Raw genomic sequence first — 21892 nt, 5'->3', positions numbered from 1 at the left:
GAGAGAATGTTCTCAATATATTGCTAAGTGATAAAAGCAATTCAAAATCATCATATGTAAATAATTCCAAACGTGTGTTGGTGTATGTGTTGTTTTCATACTTCATGTGTTAGGGAAAAATCTGAAAGGATATGGGCTAAAATATTCAGTGATTGTCTTTAGAAGGTTTGATTACAGGTGATTTTAGTTTTTCTTCTTTTTGTATTTCCAGAATGTCCACTATAGGTACACATGTTATTTTAATAATACTGTAATAAATATTAATTTTAAAATTACCTAGAAGACTCTGTGGTAAAACTAACTGTTAGTTGGGGATTCCCTCCTCTCCATTTCCAATCATTTTTAACAAGTCTAAAGTAGTGACAGCTAATATCAGGTGATAGAAGATTACTAAATTGCCTTCTCTTCCACATTTAACTTACCATAATAATATGCTTACCATCCCAGACCACATAATATTAGAATTTTCTATCCCAAGGGATGATCACATTTGCATAACTTTTAAATGAAAGATCCAAGAAACAATTCAAGTTCTAAACCCAGTAGAAAGTGTTCTTACACACTGGGAGACGGGTGACAATGTGACTCCTGAGATATAGGAGAGACTTCAGAAATGTTCTGGAACTTCTTCCCTTCCTCACAAATAGGAAAATGCAATAACATGTCCAGAAGTGATGTTATTTGCTCAAGAGAGTCAGTGGAAAGTCTAGAATCAATAATAGCTTCCTTCTTTTCAAGCTAATTGCCTTAAAATGGTACCACTGAATTTTATGGGGAAAAGACTCCAGAATCTCTCTCAAATGTCTTAAGTAGGCTCACAGGAGAGACAGTAATCAAGTAAAATCAACCAAGGGTTTTGGATGCCTGCTTTGTGCATGAAGCCGTGATGCCTTTTGGAGGCAAAGGTGACTGGAGACTTTTATCACCTTGAAATGCTAATCCAGACAGAGCTGAATGAGATTTATGCTTAGTCTTAATTTTCTATGTTTTCTGCTACCTTGAGATTTTCTTCAGCATAGTCAGTGTAACCAACAAATTGTTTTTAAGTCCATTCCAACAGAAATGGCAGCTTTAAAAAAAAATTCAGTAAATTGGCACAATCCCTTTTCTAGTTGAATGATATTTATTTCCACAAAGCAGAGCCTTCTGCATGGCTTCCGGCAAGAGAAGAAATGCTTTGAAGAGGTGGAGACTCAGAAGGAGCAGCATCAAGTCACATATCTCCCCGGATGAACCACACACCATCTTAGCCACGTTCTCTGCTTCCCAACCTTCTAAAATCATGAAGAGAAAAGCAAGGATGCTTCTCAGAACGCAGGCATGCACTTGATAGTTGATCTGAAATGATCTGAGCTTCAATGTCAGTCCTTGAATTTTTCTCGATCATCCCTGGTTCTCTCTGCACCCCAGGGCCTGGAAGAGCCTTCAAAGATCATCAGTTTATTCACTCACCATCTAATTTCAAGACTTATTGAACTGCCTCTCCTTGTTTTCCACTCCCAGGACTTAGCTTTATGAGATGCACCTCTCAATATATCTTAAAAATAGAAGTCAGAGGAAGAGTATCTACAATATTATCAATCTTATTGAGTTTCACAGACTCTGGGAAGGTTTGATCTGGAAGAGGTCTTGGAAGTAATATATCTTCTTCTTTCCCCTAATGTTCTCAATGCAATAAGAAAAAAAATGAGTTTTGGCACCCCTAATAATAATCAGTTGAGTTGCTGACTAAATACAAAACGTTTATATTGGATATTTGTGATTCCAGGTTTTCAGGCACAACTTGATCTATAAGGTACATTTGGCAAATCTTTTGCAGGTAGGATGAGAGTTTTCATCTTTCAGTGATTTACCAGTCACTTCCTAAAATATCTGTGCTGCAAACCAAAATCTTCAGTGGAGTTTATATAATCTGAACATCCTAAAGCTATCCATTTCTCTATCTTTAGCACTTTACCTCCATGAATTGTCTTAAGTGATGTCATAATACAAAGCAGGAATAAAATTAAGCAAATATTCAGTGAATTCTTACAACATGTTTGGGACAGTATTCTTTGACTCTCAGTGCCAGGTTAAGAGGAAATTTAGCTAGCAAACAAGGTCTTATACTAATTGAGACTCAGTTTTTGATTTTGAGAGTCTTGCTTTCCACTTTAAAAAATCCTAGCAGCATGTCATCAGTTCTCCTTTTCCTGGAATAGCACCAGATCATGCGTCTGCACAGTCTCTGCTTTCTATGCTCTCAAAGTCACAGCCAAAGGCTGACAGAAAAACGCTGATATGAAGGACTGTGAAAGCTGAGAGTATCTGAGAAGCATAAATCTGTTCACCTGGACTCTCAGCCCTAGAGAAGCTTTTGTGTTTATTTTAAGCAAAAATGGTGAACATGTGCTGAATTGGGTAACCTTCCCCCACATAAGCTCAGGACCCTTCTTTCTCCACACATAGCCCATTGCCTTGTACACAGCTTTTGAAATAGTAGGTGGATACGCATTTGTTAGATGAATAACAGGAAATCAAAATAAGAACTAATTTTTCATCTCTTGGAGAATATTTTGTATTTTATTGTGGACCAAAAGGGGGGAGAAAACCCTTGATTATCTAATCTTTATAGTATTGACCACATGAGGTCTCATGGAGATTTGCTCCCAGTCTAAAGCTGGTATATGGCTTCAAAGTCCCTTCTCTCTCTCTACCACCCCTCTTCCTTTCTCCTATTTAGAATCCATGTCTACTTGACTCTAAGATTGATAGGAGCAGAAATGTGGGGTGCAGAGTAGCATATCTGGTGTTTCTCTCAGAACCGCTACTCCTCGGGGGATGTCCAGTAGACTCCAGACTACTGCATGTGTCTGGTCCACCTTTTCTGTGGAATTCTGCATCCCTAAGTACATATCAGACTCTAGGGCAGGAAGAATAAGGTGGCCTTTCAGGTCCTTAAAACCCAGGAGAGTATGGCAAGGTTAAAAGATGAAACTAAGAGAAAGAAGATTTTAAAAATAAGTAAGGTAACATTTGAAAATTAGAAGTAGGTTGAAATTATTGCAGAGGGAAAATATATCTTGATTTTTTTTTTTTTTTTGTAATTGAAAGTTGTTACATCCTTGGGCTTTTGAAATATAAATTAACATTTAAATTGGACTTTTTGCCCCTTCTATGTGACATTTAGGCTCCTAAAGAATATTATAATGGATGCCAAATCATCAGCATCATGTTAACAAAGCACTTTCTATAAAACCATCCATAGCACTTTCTCTCTCATGTTCAATAAAAATCTAGTAACAAGGGAGCTGCCTTCTCAGAGGAATTCCTTTAACCTTTCAGAAACAAAATATTTCATGCTAATTCCTGCTTAATTGGAAGGAAGTCATTTTTTAAAAATCATCGAATATGGGTTTGAAGTTGGTTCCATCCCTGACCTCTTTAATTTAATCAAGGTCACCTCATAAACTTGCCCAAACAGCTCTATTTCTCAATTAGAAAAAGAGGCAAAGCAGTTTAAAAGCATTTAGTGTCTGATTAATAATGCTTAACTGGTGCTTCAGCACTTGCAGGGGCTTTGTAAGGAGTTGCTGGTAAGAATAAAACATTGCTACCTGAAAAATTATACTCATCATAAACTCAAAACAAATCATTTTAATGAGCAAAGCAAAAACTGTTTTTTTTTTTTTTTTTTTTTGTGGCGGGGGGGGAATGTGAGAAAGGTTATCTTGCTTAATATAAAAGAGAGTTTTAATGTCTGAACAGCTCTCTCCCAAGGAAAAATTGCTATAATTTAGCTTTTCAGACAATTTATGCAATTCATGCACTCCCCTGCCCAAGGACTCAGACAAGACAGAGTTTGCCAAAGCGGGATTTTTGTAACACTCAAACTACAGGGATGAAAAGAAGTAATGAGATTGCCTTGCCTATTGGAGGAATGTGATCTGGAGCTGTCTGCATGGATGAAATATCAAGCTTTCTTGAATATATCTTTTGATCCTTCTATACACTCCCACTTTCTGGGCCTACTGAGGACAGTCAAGCTCATCTTACACTCTTTTGAGGAGAGGGTCATTATTTGGGTGGTCAAAGCATTAGAATGGTTCTGAGAAAGGAGCCTGTGAGCATAAGAACTGGTATCCCTGGCAGGAGAGTTCAGTGTCTGATTAAAAATAAGAAAAAAAAAAAAATAGCAAGATGAAGTCAGAAGCTCTGAGAAATGTCTTAGTGTTGTTTCTGGCACATAGTTTGGCAAATGATATCCCTTCTCCAAGCCTTTCTTAGCAGTAATGTAAATAAAGGTCATGTTAAAATTTCAATGATGAGTTTGTCAGAAATAACCAATTAAGGAACTTGGTGGCATTTTGCAAATACCAAGTTCAGTGGTAATGTGGAGAACTGATACTGGTAAGCAATAACAAGAGGTATAAATGAGTAGGTCACAGCCCTGGCTGCACACGGGAATCACCTGGAGCACTGTCTACAAATACTAATGCCTGGGGGTTAATGCACAAGTATCTGTTATTAAAACACATCCCTCCCCAGGTGATTCTGATGCACATAGGATTGAAAAGTGATCTTTCATGTGAGGAATGATGGCTGTTAGGAAGGAAGGAACTAAACAGTTGTGGTAAGGCAATGAAAAGTGAGAATTGAGAATAAAAATGAAGATAAAAGTGTGCCACAAACAGGAAGTGTGTGACAAAGGACCAGTGGAAGGAGAAACTAGAGAGAGGTGGTTCAAGTCTAGCTTGAAGCAGGCCAGGAATTCCCCTCACCAGGTCTGTGCCAGGAGCACTTGCAGTATCCCTTGGTTCGCGGGAAAGGGGGTGTTTGTAGGAAAGCTGAGGTGGTCTGATACAGGGTAATGTGATGTGAGCTAGGGACAAATGTCTCTCTTACTCCAGGAGAACCACCAAGGATTGTTTTTCTCACCTGTCAATAGAGAGGGAAGTAGCGACAGGTCTGGGGAACGCCGCACACAGGAGGGCCTCATCTCCCCACAGCAAGAGGCTGGTCTGAGGACCCCTGGCCAAGGGCAGTCAGTTCCAGAGGTTCTGCCTGGCTTCTCCTGGGTACAGGCCACATGCCTGTCATAGCTGCAAGAAATATGGCTGCAAAGAAAAGTAATACATGACAACGTCTAGTAGATCAGAACAATGTATTCCGGAGACGGAGCCTGGAGGATTTATGGAAGCATTCAGTCACAATATCATCACAGGAGAGGCAGTAAGTAGCATTCAGAGTGGAGCAGGTAGATGAATGAAATGTGAGGAGACGTGGCAGAAGGCACAGAAGCCGAGAAGGCTATGTGGGACAGAAACAGCTGGAGACAAGGTCCTTTCTCCAACCGAAGCTATTGGGAAAGAATGAAAAGAAAGCAGGCGCCAAAGATATCCTGAAAATAAAAGACTACAAGAAAGTTATGAAGAAAGCATTAGGAAATGGATGCCAGTCCCTAAAGGCTAAGGTGGTGGTTCTGAAAGGCCATCATGCAAGGGGGGCTCTTCCCACAGTGTGGCAGTGAGGGGGGGGGGGAGGCCTCTGGCTGTGAGGGGAGCTCCCGGCAGCGTTGGCTCTTTGTTGAAGAATGTGGGGTTGGACTGGGCCCTGAGGTGGGGCTCCCAACACACAGAGAGGGAAACGGGCGCAGAGGGGCTGGCAGACCACCTGGGCAGGCGGGGCTGGGCTTGTTTGGTAAAGGGTCCTTTATTATTTTTCAAATTATAAGAGTGTGGGGGTGGGGTGGGGGTGAGGGGAGACATGCAGCATGAAAAGGAAAATCCTGCTTCTTGAGGGGAAGGATTCGTGAAGGAAATGAGAAGTGATCATTTGTTAAAAGGGAAGGAAATTAGCAGGCTGGGAGGAGAAAGAGGTGACCGACTGCCCCTGGGTTGCAGGCTTGATGAGAAATTCAGAAGTCACTGTGGGCTGGGAGGAAGAATGGCTGTGTAAAGCTTCTCTCTTACTAGTCTTACACCACTAGTGGTTGGACAAAACTAACCGCTAGTTATGGAAGCCACTAAAGCAGAACCCATGGTGGAGCCCTGCACTGAGGGAGGGGCATGTCTGAGGGAGGGGCATGTCTGGGGGCGGGAGTGGGGGGGCGTCCCTACTTCCGGAAACCAGTTCATTTTGTGATATATATGGGTCTAGCAAAGGCTGACTGCCCTAAAAAAGAATCTTTAAATCCTTTAGAGGTTAGAAAAAAAAAAATGTACTGCTTGGCCTTGGAAGTCAAAATAGAGATTGAAAGTGAAAAAGAAAGCTGAAATCTGATCCAAAGAAGAGTGGGAGCGGAGAGACCAGCAGCCCTCCTGAGGCACCTCATACAGAGGTCCTGCGGGCTCTGGGAGGAGCTGGCCTCCCAGGTCCCTGGCTGATCTCGCCTCATTGGCCTCAGCACCTTCTGCTGGAGCTTGTTGGGTGCTTCTTTAAGCGCTTTCTGCTGTAGTGAGAGCCCCCTCTTCTTCCCTTCAGCTTCTCAGTTTGGGAGGCCTGGTGCGGAGGTCCAGCCCCACCTGCTTTAGGAAGGAGCCCTCCCCAGCTCTTCCCACAGCCAGGAGCCTTTTCCCCTTCCTCCTCCTGCCACCACCCAGTGTGGAGAGAGTGCTTTCTCACGGCTTTCACCTGGCTCCACAGCACCTGTGATTCTCCCTGCAGCTGGGCGGGAGCTCCCAAGGTCAGGCCAGGCAGAAGTCAAGAACCCTGCTTCCCTGGCCTGGCCTGGCCTGCCCTGCCCTGCCCCAGTTTAGCTGAGTGTGAGCTTGGCCATGTTTGCAGGAGCCACCCCCCTCTGGGTTTCTCTGAGGACTCTAAAGCTAACCCGCACCCAACGGAGCGTCTTTCGACATTTGAAATGACAGACTTCACCCGCTCCTGGAAGAAGTGAGCATGCCTCTTTATTTTGCTTATTTTCCTCTGAGGAAAATGGGGCTGGTTGGGGGAGGTATCAGAGGATAACAATCCAAGTGGGAAAGTGATAAGGCATGATGTGAATCTCAATCATGTCAGGAGCCCCGCAGCACCTGACAGGGCTGCCACTATGCAGACTGCTTCATTAGGAAGAGCCATGTCGGGGAGGGACAGAGGATTTTTTTCTCTGAGTCACCTGCTGCCGGTTGTGCCTCCAGACTCACACTGAAGCCATTATAATAACAGGCTCTAGCTTACCTGCACTCTCAAAATTACCCTTATTCCACTGGCCTCATACAAAGATGGAAATAGACACTGCCTTATGCGTCTGTTTAACTCTCCCTAATAATAGCTAATGCGCAGACTATAATACACACCGCAAACATAAAATGTTATGTCAATGCTAAGTTGTAATAATAATAATCCTGCAAAAATGTAGCAGAAGGAATTTCCATGAGCAATTTGAGGAAGATTGCTGCTTCAGTGGTGATACAGGTGTTACTGAAAAACAGATCAATTGCACTTTGTTGGCACCAGAAGAGGCTCTGTAAGCAGAAGACTGGCTGTTGAGCAGACATCCCACAGTGCCCCCCCAGCTCTCCTGGGAGGCACTGGGAGGCACGGATGGCAAAAGGAGCCCAAGGACCCAGATCCTTCATTCAGTCTACTGAGGTGGGGCTGGTCCTTGACTCTGTGCCACTGAGAGTAGAACCAGGGGACAGCTCCATAGGAGGTCAGAATCAACAGGAAGAGGAGTCCCTGATGCCTTTACTCTAACTGAAGGCCCATATACCTACAAAAGTAATTCATAACCCAGTTCAGAGGGATGGGCAGCACTCTGCCTTGGCTCTTCAGGAATCCTGAGGTCAGCATGAGTCTTTGGACACAGCTCTCTTAATGAAGACTTAATTTAACAACTGAGACTCAGGAACTTAGGGATTAGTGGGTATCACTGTGGCCCTCTCCCAGGAGAGAGATCAGAAGGAGGGATTCTCACGTGGCTCAAGTCAGGCCTGCAGACTTCTAGAAGGGGAAGTTTAACTTGCCTGGATCATCCACAGATTTGTCCTGCAGAAAGAGCATGTGCTTATTTTGAAATAGATTGACCACCTCCTCCACTTTCTAACAGATCCTCTCTCCAGCAGAACTCTCTCCAAACAGAGCCAGAAGTGAAATGTTTCACTTCTGTTAGGAACAAACTAGTCACTGCAGTAGGGTCCCTGGCTTCCCCCTTTCTCAGGTTGCAGCACACAGGTGAACCTTGGCCACTTGATGTCAAGGATCCCACTGGCTGCTTCCCAGGTAAGAAACTGTACTGATAGGTCTAGAACATAGGAGGGGGGCACACCCTGTACCTCCAACAAGCTGTGCTACCTCAGTCTCCCTAAAATGTAGCTCCATTACCTGCAAATAGAAATAATAATCATATTTACTGTGTCATATTTTGGTGAGGATGAAAGGAGATGGACATTGTACAAGTGACATGCTTATCACAGCTTCTGGCACATGGAACTCACTAGCTGTTACCACCACTACTGCCATGACGCTGATATTTGGGGAAAATAGGGGAAGGAAAACAAAGTGGTGACTGTACCTTTTGCCCAGGTCTTCCCCTGACCCCAGAAGGAGGTGCTGAGGGCATTGGAGCAGGGCCATGGGACCTGAGAACAGCAGTGAAACAGGATTGCTTTCACAGGCACACAGCAGGATGACAAAAGTGGCACGTGTGGTTCCTTGAGAAGGATTTGTCCAAACAAGGCCCAGTTCAGGACCCAGGGGATGGAAAGAGCAGTGGTTGTCAATTGTGGTCTTAGCACCAGTAGCATCAGCACCACCTAGGGAGTTGGGGGAACGTAGATGCTAGAACTTCATCCCAGGCACTTGGAATTGGAAACCCTGGTGGTAGGGCCCAGGAAGGTGTGTCTTAATCTGCCTACCAGAAAGCACTTGAAGAACAGTGGATTAGAGTAACACCAGTGGCTATTATAAGTAAGTCCAAAATTTTCAGTGGCTTAACCAAAAAAAGCATTTTATTTCTGGATCCCAGAACAGTCTAAGGCACCTTTCTTGGACTAACTCCGAGACCCAAGCTGTTCCAGCAGCAGAAAGAAAACGAAGCTCTGCATGGAAGGCACACATCACTCCCTCACACTCCCTCACACTCTGCTGGTGAGGACTCCTCACCTACAACCCCCAGGGCAGTTCCCTCTAGGAGCAGCACTGAACCACTCAAAGAGAAGAAAGAGTTTGGGTACACAGCATGAGGTGTCTGCCCTAAAATAGTGCCTGGAGACCTCAGGCACCCCACTGGAAAATTGAGATGAGCCCAGAGAGAGTCCCTAGGTCACTAGGTCATGGATGCAGCCTCTGTTTCATAGGGGACCAGAAGGTACAGTCACAGCAGAGGAGGGAGCCCTGGAAGCACACAGATATTGTGGAGTAATCTTTCAGGCTCTGAACCCATCCCTGTCCTCCTATGTTCTAGACCTATAAGTAGAGTTTCTTATCTGGGAAGCAGCAAGTGGGATCCTTCGGAAAAGATTTTCTTTGAATGTGGGAAAGAAATTCACAGTTCAGCAGTGTCCTCCCAGCATTCCAGGAAGACATCTGGCAAAGTAGAGGCAGAATGCAAAACACAGTGTTCCCCAAAGACACAAAGATTAACAGTTCTGGAGAAATCCAGATATTGGTAGCAACAATATGTTAAAGTGTTTTATTATTTAGTTACATCTTGCCTGAGCATGAAAAAGATATTAACATACTGTCAGCTTACTGGGACATAACCCAAAATAACTCACATTTTTCTTATATTGCTAATTATTTTTCTGAGACTGGCTCAGGCTGGTAAGAGAGAGATTTCAAGGCTTTCACCAGATTATTTACTTAAAGAAGTTAAGCATGCCATTATCTGTTCCCATGGAAACACCGTAAGTAATACAGTAGATGGAGGAGGAGGTCACGTTGACCATAATTAATATAAAGAATAATGGTTTACAGAGAATCTAGTAAAGGATGCCACAGGAAGCGATGTAATACGTTTACAACTTTTCTTTAGCAGTGCAATTTAGTCACTGGATAAATTTTCATATACCAGTGACACTTTGGGAGTTTTACTAGGAAATTTTTGAAATGCAACAGTTTTGTCTAGCAAAAGTTTTGCAGTTGTTTTTACTCTTGACTCAATTAGAAAATTCTAATATTCAGAATTTTTCTAAAGTATTGAGCAAATATAAAAGTATGATCATATTGGCTTCACCCTTCTTGTGTATACTACAGTTCTTGCCAGGTTTTTTTAATAAATGGCTGGTAAATCAGTCATTAATAACCAGAGGCACTAGGTTTAACAGTGCTTTTAAAATCACTGAGGGAAGATTTACTTACGTTCAGTATAGTTTATATTTAGGGTGCCTTATTGTATCCCCTTTAAAATTGAAAATTGGTAGTCCATATGGAATGTCTCAACTAAATATTCCATTTATAAGAACATAGTGCACTCCTTGGAGATTCTTACCCAAAAATGCACAGTGTGGTTTATTTTTAATCCTAATACTTATTTGAATAGTGGATTTCTTGTGCATTCTCTTAAGGATAAATATTATCATGGAAATTTGATGACACGTTCATCAAAATTTTAATTTAGTAGAGTGTAACAGAACTAAAGAGAAAGATAAATTAAAGAGTTGACCCTTTAAATTTCTGAATTTTTAACACACTGAGAAATCACATGAGGTCTGAAATTGGGACTTTGTTTCCTTAAGAGCTGGCTTAAAAAATATAATGTGGTCTCTTCCAAGTGGCCTTGTCTGAGAGGTAGACCCAGGATGGCAGCCCCATCCTAAATAATATTTACAACAGGTGACCTGAAGTCAAGTGGAGTCAATATGCGATTTCTCACCCTTTGAAAGATAGCCACTTTGCTGCCACATGAATGACCAGATTTTTTTTTTTTTTTTTTGTAAATATCAAGCTTGAAATCCTTAAATCAGGAATATAAATCAGTTAGTGCTCCGATTATAAAAACGATGATGGGATTGGCTATGGTATTGATTTTTTTTTCTTTTTTGGTGGGGAAAGCATTACAGCAATCTTTCCTTCCTTTTCTTTTAAATATATCACATTCCTATTCCTGGAATGCAAACAGCATTGTATCCTGTTTGGCAGGCAAAGTGGTCATTTGGCTTAGCCAAGAATAAGAGCTCTCAGCAGTACCATTCCATAGGCCTATAAGAGAGTCCCTAAAATAATGGATGGTGCACTTTCCTATATGTATTTATGTTCAGATAATTTATTTAAATAATGTTGCTGGCACATGCTTTATAGCTGCCTGCATTTTGCTACACAGATTTCAACATATCTTGCAAACTATGCAATTCATTTGGAAAATGTAATTTCCATCCCTGCATACTAATCGATTTCTTCACAAACACCTGCTATCAGTTATGATAATAAAAATGCCACTCTGAATTGAAAAGGGGCCAAATAGAGCTTCCTAAGGAAATGACTTAAGTGTCTTTGAATGCCACTAAATGTAGTAATGTGCTTGTGTAGTGCCAACACTTTTTTTATCATTTGCATTTTCTGTGATTTTGCCCTATTACAACATCCTTCTTTCAAACGATGTCTCAAAACCATTTCCTTGTGGATGGGTGAACTGAGTTGTCAGGAGTTGGTATCTCAGGGTGCAGAAGAGTCTTGATGTTGGCCTGCAGGATGTTAAAAGGCACTAGCTCGTGCTCCTGGGTATGCCCTGGGTCATTTCTGATTTTCTATGTCCCTGAAAACTGTAAAATTGGCTGCTCCTTGGTTTTGCACACCCATCTACACCAAATAAAATTTCCTTTATTCATTCTCTTCAGCCTCCAGTTCATTCCACGCACCATTGCCAAAGGAATCTTCCTAAATCACCAATTCCCAGGCACCTTCAGCTCTCAATTGGCCACCCCACTGAGCTTGACCTTCCTGACAGCCCCCACGTGGCTCACCATTCTCTCCCAGCTTCCAGACTGACATTTGCCTTTTTGGTCAAGCCTCTCTCCTTCCTGCCCTGCATATTCTGCCTTCTAGTCTCATCTCAGGAATTTTGCTTATGATCCTGCTTCTAACTGAGCCATCTTTTCCCAGTCCTGGAATTTTCATCTTCCAACGCCCTCTTCTATTCTTCCAGTCTGCATTTTTCTTCCTCTTCCCTAAATTCCTATAGAGTGTTTTCCTTTGTCACATCCCACTCTAATGCCAGTGGTCATGCTGCTCTTCCTGTGAATGTGTCAGTTGCCTTTTAAATGTGTCAGTTCCTATTTGATTTTAAGTTATTTGATAGAAGAGACATGTTCTGTCCCCTCATCTTGTGATCCCATATTCTCAGACAGATGTGGGCACAGGGAAGTATACAGTGAATGTTTGCTGACTAATTGATGCCTAATGGCTCGAGGTGGGGACTTTCCTGGTTAATTGCACGTTCTGTTTGATTAGTATTTCAGTGTGTACTCCACATAGATAATCATTTTACAGAGTGGAATACCATAAAACACTTAACTGTAAAACTATCATTAACATAATTTGATGTTTGATATTTGTGGAGAGAATTCACTGAGGTCTCAGAGCACCTCAGTAAAGCCCAATGATCATTTTACTGCAGTGTGCAGGTGGAGCATCTGGGAGGCTGACCTCCTGTGGCCTTTGAATGCAGGAAATTGGGGCGGGGTTTGAAATGAGCATGTATTGAGAGCCTGTTGCTCAGTGGCTCGCTCTTACATACCAGAAGTTACATCTACCAGGAAGTTTCTCATAACTAGCTTCTCGGATTTCCATCTACTTTTCTCGTGCTGACAAAAGAAGAATTCCGTGAGCCGGGGAGGAATGATGGGACACCTGTGGGAGAGCAGAGGGGAGAACAGGAGACTGGTTTTGAACAGTTGGTAAACTAAACCTACAGGAACTGACGAGGTGGACAGCAAGGACTCCTGTGCTGGCCGTCTGTGTTTGGAGACTGTGCCAGCTGCTTACTTTGTGTGATCAAATAAGTATCTGCCTTCTCTGGGCCTCATTTCTTTCATCTGTAAGAATGGGGATCAGAACACTTTTGTCCTAGGCTCGAGTGGGGAGTCAGGGTTAAGTGTGTCAGTTCAGATGAAGCTCTTGGTCCAGGGCCTGGTGCTCTCTCAGTGTTCAACAGGCCCTTATATTATTAGAGAGACCATGAGGAAGAGGGTAGAAACTATGGAGCTGGATTCCCCTCCTCTATCTTTGTTTTGTACCACCCTGTCTTCCCTTTAATTTGGCTTCAACTGTTTCTGAAGCCTTGAGATGTGTAAGATCCTGAGTGAACTGTCTTGGTTTCTCAGTGAGATGGAGATGTGAATGAAGTCAGAATCTACACATTGGGAATTTCAGGTTTCAGGGAAGAGGAGGAGGAGGAGGAGGAGGAGAGAAAGCACTCAGCCTTGCAGGGAAAAGAGTTTTAATCTGTTGGTGAAACAGATGGAACTAGGTTACCATTCTGATAGGAGTTAGAGAAAACAATTTGTGCAATTTGTCCCAGCAATAGAGCAGGAAGGAGTGGTGTGCATATAAATTCCTCTCTCCCCTGGGAGGCTGCTGCATGCCTCAACCTGTGGAAGGGAACAGCTGACTATTTGAAAGAAAGCAGCACTTCAAGTAGCAGAGCAATCCTGCAAAATGAGAGCTGACAACAATGTGGTAGATGTGATTGTTGCCTGAAATTCTGAAAATCCTCATCACTGAGCAATACAGGCCAGTTTGTATGTGGGTGTCTGGGGTTGGGGAAGAGGTCAAGAGACAAGAATTGGAAGGAATTGATCTGTGCCTACAAGAAGCATTCATACATAAGACAAGGCAAATAGAAGAGATAAAAAGTCCATAAAGGGGCTGAGGGTGGAACTCAGTAGTAGAGTGCTTGCCTAGCATGTGCAAAGCCCTGGGTTCCTTTCCCAGTGCTGCAAAAGCAAAAACAATACAAAAACAAAATCACAATAACTTCCAACAGAGGTGATGCTCACCACTTCTGCAAAATAAAAAGCTCCAAGGCAAGGCATTTGGGTCTTAAACCTGAGCCGATACAGTGTGAACATCATGAGTTTAGGTGAGAGACTCCCTTTCCCACTAAAGACTTCAATCTAAGCAAGAATAAAACTCACTTGAACTCTTTCTGTTTGTCCTTCAGCCCTGGCTGCTCAGGCCTATGCTCTTAAAGAGGAGAATGACAGTCTCCGTTGGCAGCTGGATGCCTACAGGAATGAGGTGGAGCTGCTGAAACAAGAAAAAGAGCAGCTTTTTCGAACAGAAGAAAACCTCACCAAGGACCAGCAGCTGCAGTTCCTGCAGCAAACCATGCAAGGCATGCAGCAGGTACCAGGCCCAGGCTCTTTATTTATGTATTTTTAATGAGGAAAGGATATGTGTGTTTAATGGGAGCAAAATGGCAGCCATTTGCCAGAAAGGATAAAGAAGAAACAACTACCATAAAGCTAAGTTCATAAGAAAGAAAAGTGCCAGTGACATTTTGTGGACGAGTAGAATCTGGAGAAAAGTCAAGCTTAAGAAATATGATTGAGCCAGGCATGGTGGCGCACGCCTGTAATCCAAGCAGCTCAGGAGACTGAGGCAGGAGGATTGTGAGTTCAAAGCCAGCCTCAGCAAAAGCAAGGCATTAAGCAACTCAGTGAGATTCTATCTCTAAACAAAATGGCAAATAGGGCAAGAGATGTGTCTCAGCAGTTGAGTGCCCCTGAGTTCAATCCCTGGTATCCAAAAAAAAAAAAAAAAAAAATGTTGAAAAAATTTGCCCCAGAGGTAGGAAATAAAGGGAAAGAATTTAGGAGGGCAAAAGGTTGTATGGGAAGCTTGGCCTCCTGGCAAATGGTCAGCTAATCCTGGCCTGTTATAAAGCAAGTGGTATGTAATCACGGAACTTCACATTCAAAGCATCACCACTAATGTTAATGAAAGCAGTTTGTTTTGTTTATAAGATCAGTATAAATATAAACTCAATTGTTTCTGCTTCAGGATCATACGTAGGGCCTGGTCAGATGTAAGACATGTTTGCTGATGGATTGGAGAAAGCCCTAGAGGTGGGGCTGGGTGACTTTAGAACAGAGTGCCAGACTTGAGCCTGGCATATTGAATCTAAGGCTATGTATTTACGGAAGTTGTGACAAAAGAGGGGAAGACAGTGGGCTTTGGAGTATGAAAAAGGAGCATGTGTTGTGGGAAATAAGAAGTAGAGGAGAGAGGAAATCGGATTCATATCTGGATTTGTATCTGAAAAAATTAATTGATGTTCTTTAGGTATTTGGGCCTTTGAGTCATCTTAGAATAATAAAGCATAAATTATCATCATTTACACATAGGTATTTTTAATGACCCCTCTGAATATTCAAATCCAACCAATATTTTCTGGAAAAAAAAATGGTTGTTTTTATTTAAACAAAAGAAATATTAAAATATTTAATGAGAGGGATCTTTTTTTTTTTTTCCAATTTCTCCCATCCATATTGACTGCTCTCTAAGCCCAGGAGCACAAATTGCCGACCAAAGTGTTTCGGTGATTAGGGATAACTACCACAGAAACCTGAGCCACACAGGGAAAAATAATTGAGAGGGAAAGATATAAAAAAGAATCACGGATTGGGAAGTGAGCACATTAATGGCCAGGTCACAGAAATTATGTCTTAAACATCTCTTGCCATTTTAAAGCAATTTTTTGAGACTTGGCTTTGAGTTCTAACTGGTTGATGTTCACAGTGTGTGTTAGACTAATCAGTGAGATTCAGAGGTCAGAGCCAGCCAGGAAAATGTCATTACAGTCGTTGCTCAGGTCCCTGTACTTGGAAATCGATGTAACAGCTGCTGTGTGAGGCTCCAGGGTTGTCCATATGCCTCAACGTGGGGTGTGGGGGAGAGGAAGTTGCCAGGGTGAGAATCTGTAGATTTCCCCAAAGAACATGACACCTGACATAGCCTGCAAACTACTGTCACACTTTAGGCAACGGGCACTCTTTTCCTCCTGGAAAGATTAAGAGCAGGTAAAACCTTTAAGATTTAAATCTAAAAGAAGTCAGAGAAGGCGAGGCAGAGAAGGTGAGTAGGTAAGATCTGACACCACAACGGGCTGTGTGTGGTGCCTCCTTAGCACAAGGAAGCTCTTAAGTCTCAAGCCAGGCATCTGCAGCAGCCTGAGTTTTTACTGGCTGTTAGGTGGATGCACCACCACACGTGTAGCAGCACATCTCTAATACAGCTCTCAAATAGGTGCTTTTTAAGAGTCCTTTTTCTACCATATCCTTTCACATGTGAGTGAAGGACCACAACTTGTTCACTTGGATCCCAGGACTAAGGATTTTTCCTGATTTTAAAACCTACTCTTAATCTACCTGCTAGCCACTTAGGACACCATGGTCTTCCCCACCAGCAAGGAGAGGAAGAACTAGCCTCCTGTATTAGCTTTCTTTGGCTGTAAATACTACCTGAGATAAATCATCTTATAAGGAGGAAAGAATTATTTTGGCTCAGTTTCAAAGGTTTCAGTGCATGGTCAGTTGATCCTGTTGCTTTGGGGCCTGTTTTAGGCAGAACATCATGGTGGGAGTTCCTGAGCTGCTGACTTCATGGCAACCAGGAAGCAAAGAGAAAAAGAAAGAGAAAGGGGCTGGGTTCCCAATATCTTGTTCCAGGGTACATTCCCAATGACCTAACTTCCTCCAACTAGGTCCCACCTCTTAAAGGTTCCACCACCTCCCAATGACCTAACTTCCTCCAACTAGGCCCCACCTCTTAAAGATTCCACCACCTCCCAACAGCACCACATATACACATAGGCCTCTAGGGGAAGGTTAAGATTCCAAACATAATACCTCCCATGTGGGAGTTCCTCAATCCATCTACATTTCGGAAATTATTTCTTACCAAACAAAACAGAGTAAAGAATTTCAGTGACCTAAGAACTAGCATTTTTTTAGACTTTTCTTCAAGTTTAGGCACCAATTTTTTTAATCTTTTTTAAAAATTTTTATTTGTAGATGGACAATACCTTTATTTATTTATCTTTATGTGGTACTGAGGCTTGAACCCAGTGCCTCACACATGCTAGGTAAACACTCTACCACTGAGCCACAATTCCAGCCCCAGCCACCAAGTTTTTAACTTTTTCTTCTTTTAATCCCTTAAGGATAGTTCACTTATATCACAGTTGCTCACATGTTCAACATGAAAACATGGGCAGGGTTCTTAAAAATGAAAAACATTTGGGTGACTTCTGATGTTTCTGAGTTACCCCTGCACTGCATGTTACTCACAATTTAATAATATTCTAGGTTCATACAAAAGGGAACAATGGCTTGTATCCATGGTAACATGGGAGTCTTTACCAAATCATAAGACAGTAGTGAAGCTAACACATCTCTGCCATGGGGATAGCCATTATTTTTACTTTCATTTGTATCTTCAGGTGTTAAAAATGAACATATAATATATAATCCCAGCAGCTTGGGAGGCTGAGGCAGAAAGATGGCAAGTTCAAAGCCAGCCTCAGTAAAAGCAAGGCTCTAAGCAACTCAGTGAGACCCTGTCTCTAAATAAAATACAAAATAGGGCTGAGGATGTGGCTTAGTGGTCGGTACCCCTGAGTTCAATCCCTGGTGCCAAAAAAAAAAAAAAAAGAAAAAAAAAAGAACATATTTTAAATTCTTGTTTCAATGTTTCATATCTTAAGGTTACACTGAATTGTTAATATCATTGAGGTAAAATATATATTATAAAATTTACTCTTTTAGGTGTGTAGTTTTGTGAATTTTGACAAATGCATACAACCACATAGCCATCACTGCCACAATCAATATGTCACTTCCATCATCATTCCCTCATGTCCCCCGTTAGTCAGCCTTACTCCTAGCAACTCCTGATCTGTGTTCCAGCCTCTGTTCTTGCCATTTCCAGAAGGTCCCATCAGAGGAATTTTGTAGTATGCAACCTGTTGAGTCTGGCACCCTTTACTTAGCACTTTGAATTTGAGATTCATCTATATTGCTTGCCATGTGTATAAGAAATGCATTCCTTTTTTATGCTCTGTCGTATTCCATTGTAGGGAAGAACTATAGTTTGTTTATCTGGTCACCATTTAGGTGGTCTTTTGTTTGGGGCAAATGTGAATAAATCTGCTATAAATGTTCAACTGGCTTTTTGTTTAGACATAATATTTCATTTCATTTGTGTAAATATCTAGAGGTAGGATTTCTGGGTCATACGTAAGCCTGTTCAACTTATTAAGAAACTATCGAGCTGTTTCCCAAAGCACTTGTACCATTGTGTGTTCTCATGGGACTGCTCAGGAATTCCAGTTGCCCTGCATCCTCATCATTTAACTCTGGCACAGTTGGTTTTATCATCTTACCCTTAGAAGTAAGTGCATAGTGGTATCTCATTATGCTTTTATCCACACCTAAGTTTAAATAATATTTTTGCATTCATTCATGAGGAAAGGTCAAAGTATCATATTTTTAAACAATAAATTTTAAATTCAAAATTCCTTTTGAAGCCTCTGTAAATCATATTGACAGGACTGCTAAATATTCAGATAACCACAGATGCCATTAAAAACTGCTGAGCATAAAACTGTGTAAGACTAAGGGTGATTGTTGGAAGCCACCTTCATAAATACTTTAATCTGATGCTTTTTCAGTAGTGTTAGCAAATCCAGTCTGAAGACCAGCTGTCTTAGGCCAGCAAACCATTGGCCCGTGTAGAACAATGGCTCTCTAATGCTCTTAGCTCTACATTAGTAAGGCCCAGTGCTTGACAGCTGTCTGAACAACTTTCAGCAAGAGAAAGATGGGGGGCGGGGGGGGGGGAAATGGGAAATAGCAAGTATTTTTCTCCTTAAAATCAAAGAATATATGTGTGATTTTCTGTATTTGCATTACATTATCTCACTAATTCAGATTGATTTTATGGAACCTAAAGAACTAAATTATCACTGCTTTCCCGATGGGGTAACCCCAGTTAGTTTGCTGAATATCAGGCAAGAGTCGTCTTGGGGTACATATTAAGGAATCAGTAAGTGTTTTCAAAGTAGAACATGAGTAAGTTAATCAGGCCTACTGCAAACTTGGGTAAACAATAATTGCTTAATAATTACTTTTTCTTTTCTTAGTGATAGAGAAAAGCTCACGCTTGGTTGCACCCCTACACTCACATGTAATGAAGTATAATGTGTATGTAAAAATCAAGACAATAATAATGACAACGGGAGTGGCAGTGGTAGCTGTGGAGGTGGAGGTGGCTGTGCTGGGGAGACAGAATGTGGAGGTGAAGGTGGCGTTTGATTCCGCGCCATGTAGGTGGGTGGGGTGCAGATGTTGCTGCTCTTAATGATTAGAAAATTTTAGGGGAAGAGATAACTTCTTTTAAAAAACAAAACTCTTGAAAGCTGTGAAAATCCTCAAAAATGCAGCAGACCCAGTTCTCCCAGCCCATCGAGAAGGGCGTGCTAGGAGAGCTGGGAGACCAATATGCCTTGAGGGCTTATTTACAAGGGAGTCTCTCCTCTTGATCATTTTTCACTTTTGTTTTCAGATTTTAATTTTTTATAATTTATTTGTTCTTTTTAGTTATACGTGACAGTAGAGTCTATTTTGACATAGCATGGAGTATGTCTTACTCTAATTAGGATGCCAGTCTTGTGGATGTACGTGATATGGAGCTTCATGGTGGTATATTCATATCTGTACATAGAAAGTTATGTCAGTTTAATTCTACTGTCTTTCCTATTCCCATTCCCCCTCCCTTCCCTTCATTCCCCTTTGTCTAGTCCACTGAACTTCTATTCACCATTCCAACCCCCTTGTTGTGGGTTAGTTTCCACGTATCAGAACATTAACCTTTGGTTTTTGGAAATTGGCTTATTTCACTTAACATGAGAGTTTACAGATCCTTCCATTTCAGGTTTTCTTTTTTGTGTTTTTGGTACTGGGGATTGAACTCAGGGGCATTTAACCACTGAGCCACATCCCCAGCCCTTTTTTGTATTTTATTTAGAGACAGGATCTCACATAGTTTCTTAAGGCCTCGATAAGTTGCTGAGGCTGGCTTTGAACTTGTGATCCTCCTGCCTCAGCCTCCCAAGCCACTGGGATTACAGACATGCACCACCACACCCAGCTCATTTCAGGTTTTCATTATTTTCTGAAATAAGCACCATTCAGATAATGGATCCATGAGCATGATGTTCTTTATCTGTTTTCTAACATTTTCCATTTTAACTTTTTCTTTCATCCTTTCCATTGAAGTTTCTGCTTGATAATTATGTTATTTCCAAAACTTTATTTTGTTCTGTGATTATTCTCTTTTCATGTAGTCACATTCTTTTATTTTTTTTTTTTTGTTTTGTTTTATGGTATGTTTTCAACTCTATTTAAGAATACTAATTAGAATTTTTAAAATTCCTTTTGTTCCCAAGTCATTTCCATTAATTCCAGTATTGGCTGTTCAGTTTTTGAATTTTAGTCTGTTTCATGACAGGCTTCTTCATGAGTGAGGTTGTGATTCGCCATCTGTCTGTTTAAATGTACGGTCTGCTCATTGCTGCATCCAGCACTCCTGTCTGGCTGTCTTCTCCTGCATGGTAGCTGGGGGCTCACTGACCAGCAGGCTCCATTTTAAGGCAAGCAGAGGATGCTACAGGGGCAAAACCTATCATATATCATGAACTCCCTGGAATTCCCTTTCTGTTTGGTTTGCTTATATAAATTTCTTCACTGAAAGATATTTGAATCAAGTTCCTAGAGGAAGGGAAACACACAAACACACACACACACACACACACACACACACACGCTGCATCTGATATCTTGAACAGGAACCTGATTCAGGGGCTTTTGACTTTAACCCAGTCTTTGGATGGATTCTTACTTAGCATGTGGCCAGGTGTAGAGGTGGGGAGGGTATTGCAAATTATTCTGGCCATCCAGAAATAGAAGGAAAGAAAGAACAGCAAGCAAGTTTTATGAAGGCAACTTAAAGCAGAATATTTTGGAGTAAAAAATAGCTGTTCTAGGATTAAAAGGGAGTTAGAGGGAGGAAAAGGAAGACAAGCAGTGGGGAAAAGGAGACATGAAGGGGCTGTGATACGCCATAAAGATAGAGGAATAGCTAACTTTGCTAGCCACCCAGTCTGTCTTCTTAGAAGACAGAGGAGGCAGGGAACCAAAGAAAACAACAAACAGAAAAAACAAAAACCATGGTACAAAGGAGCCTAGGTGCCAAGGACTATGCAGAAAGTAGAAGAGTAGAAAATGTCCCAAATCAGGTTGAGAAGGACTTGCAGAGATATGGGAAGGTGCTGTGGAAGAACAACTAATTCTTCATCTGTTGTTAAAACTAAAAAAAAACAAAAAAATAAGCTGGCATAAACACAGAAGGACAAGAAAAAGGGAAAAGGAGAAATCCCTCTATGAGGAGAAATTCAACATTTTTTATAATAAATTATATCTTAAGGGCTCTTATGCAATATCTATCTAGATGCTAGACAAAAACATTGACTGACTAAGTAGAGTCTATGACTATCAGAAATGGCCAGTTGGAAGGAATAATAATATATATGTGATGATCTCATTGTTGACTCATCCAGGAAGAGGCTTTTAACAATATTATCATAATGTCTTTAATATATGAAAGCATTATACATCATGCACATAAGAATTCAGTACCACTGGACAGGGCAAGAAAACATCATTATTACCATATAGAGCCACAGGACTACTTTTAGTAAAGCCTTCGGCTCTAAAAAGTTCAAACATATATGCATGTATAAATAGACACATAAAAACCTGGAGTCTTTACAAGCTGTGACTGCAGACATACCCCACATTTATCTGATTCCATTTCAACTACCCAGATGCAGTTTCTTTTTTTTTTTTTTTTTTTGGCATAGAAAATAATTTGCAAGACATTTCCCACATTCACATTAAAAGCCACTGGCATTTTA

At 41.5% G+C, this 21892-nt stretch overlaps 1 protein-coding gene across 5 annotated transcripts in view; it reads left to right on the top strand.

Annotated features, from left to right (window-relative positions):
• The window catches only part of Enox1 (ecto-NOX disulfide-thiol exchanger 1), a 533584-nt gene that overhangs the window by 417566 nt on the left and 94126 nt on the right, over positions 1 to 21892 (top strand). For all 5 annotated transcript variants that reach the window (XM_076872046.1, XM_076872045.1, XM_076872047.1 and 2 more), the window contains one exon: positions 14078 to 14262. In XM_076872046.1, coding sequence (XP_076728161.1) covers positions 14078 to 14262 — 185 coding nt within the window. The remainder of the gene's footprint in view (positions 1 to 14077; positions 14263 to 21892) is intronic.

Source organism: Callospermophilus lateralis, chromosome 12 (assembly GCF_048772815.1).
Source record: "Callospermophilus lateralis isolate mCalLat2 chromosome 12, mCalLat2.hap1, whole genome shotgun sequence".
Classification (NCBI taxonomy): Eukaryota; Metazoa; Chordata; class Mammalia; order Rodentia; family Sciuridae; genus Callospermophilus; species Callospermophilus lateralis.
The sequence above is the reverse complement of the archived record's forward strand: the minus strand, read 5'-3'. Positions and strand labels throughout refer to the sequence as shown.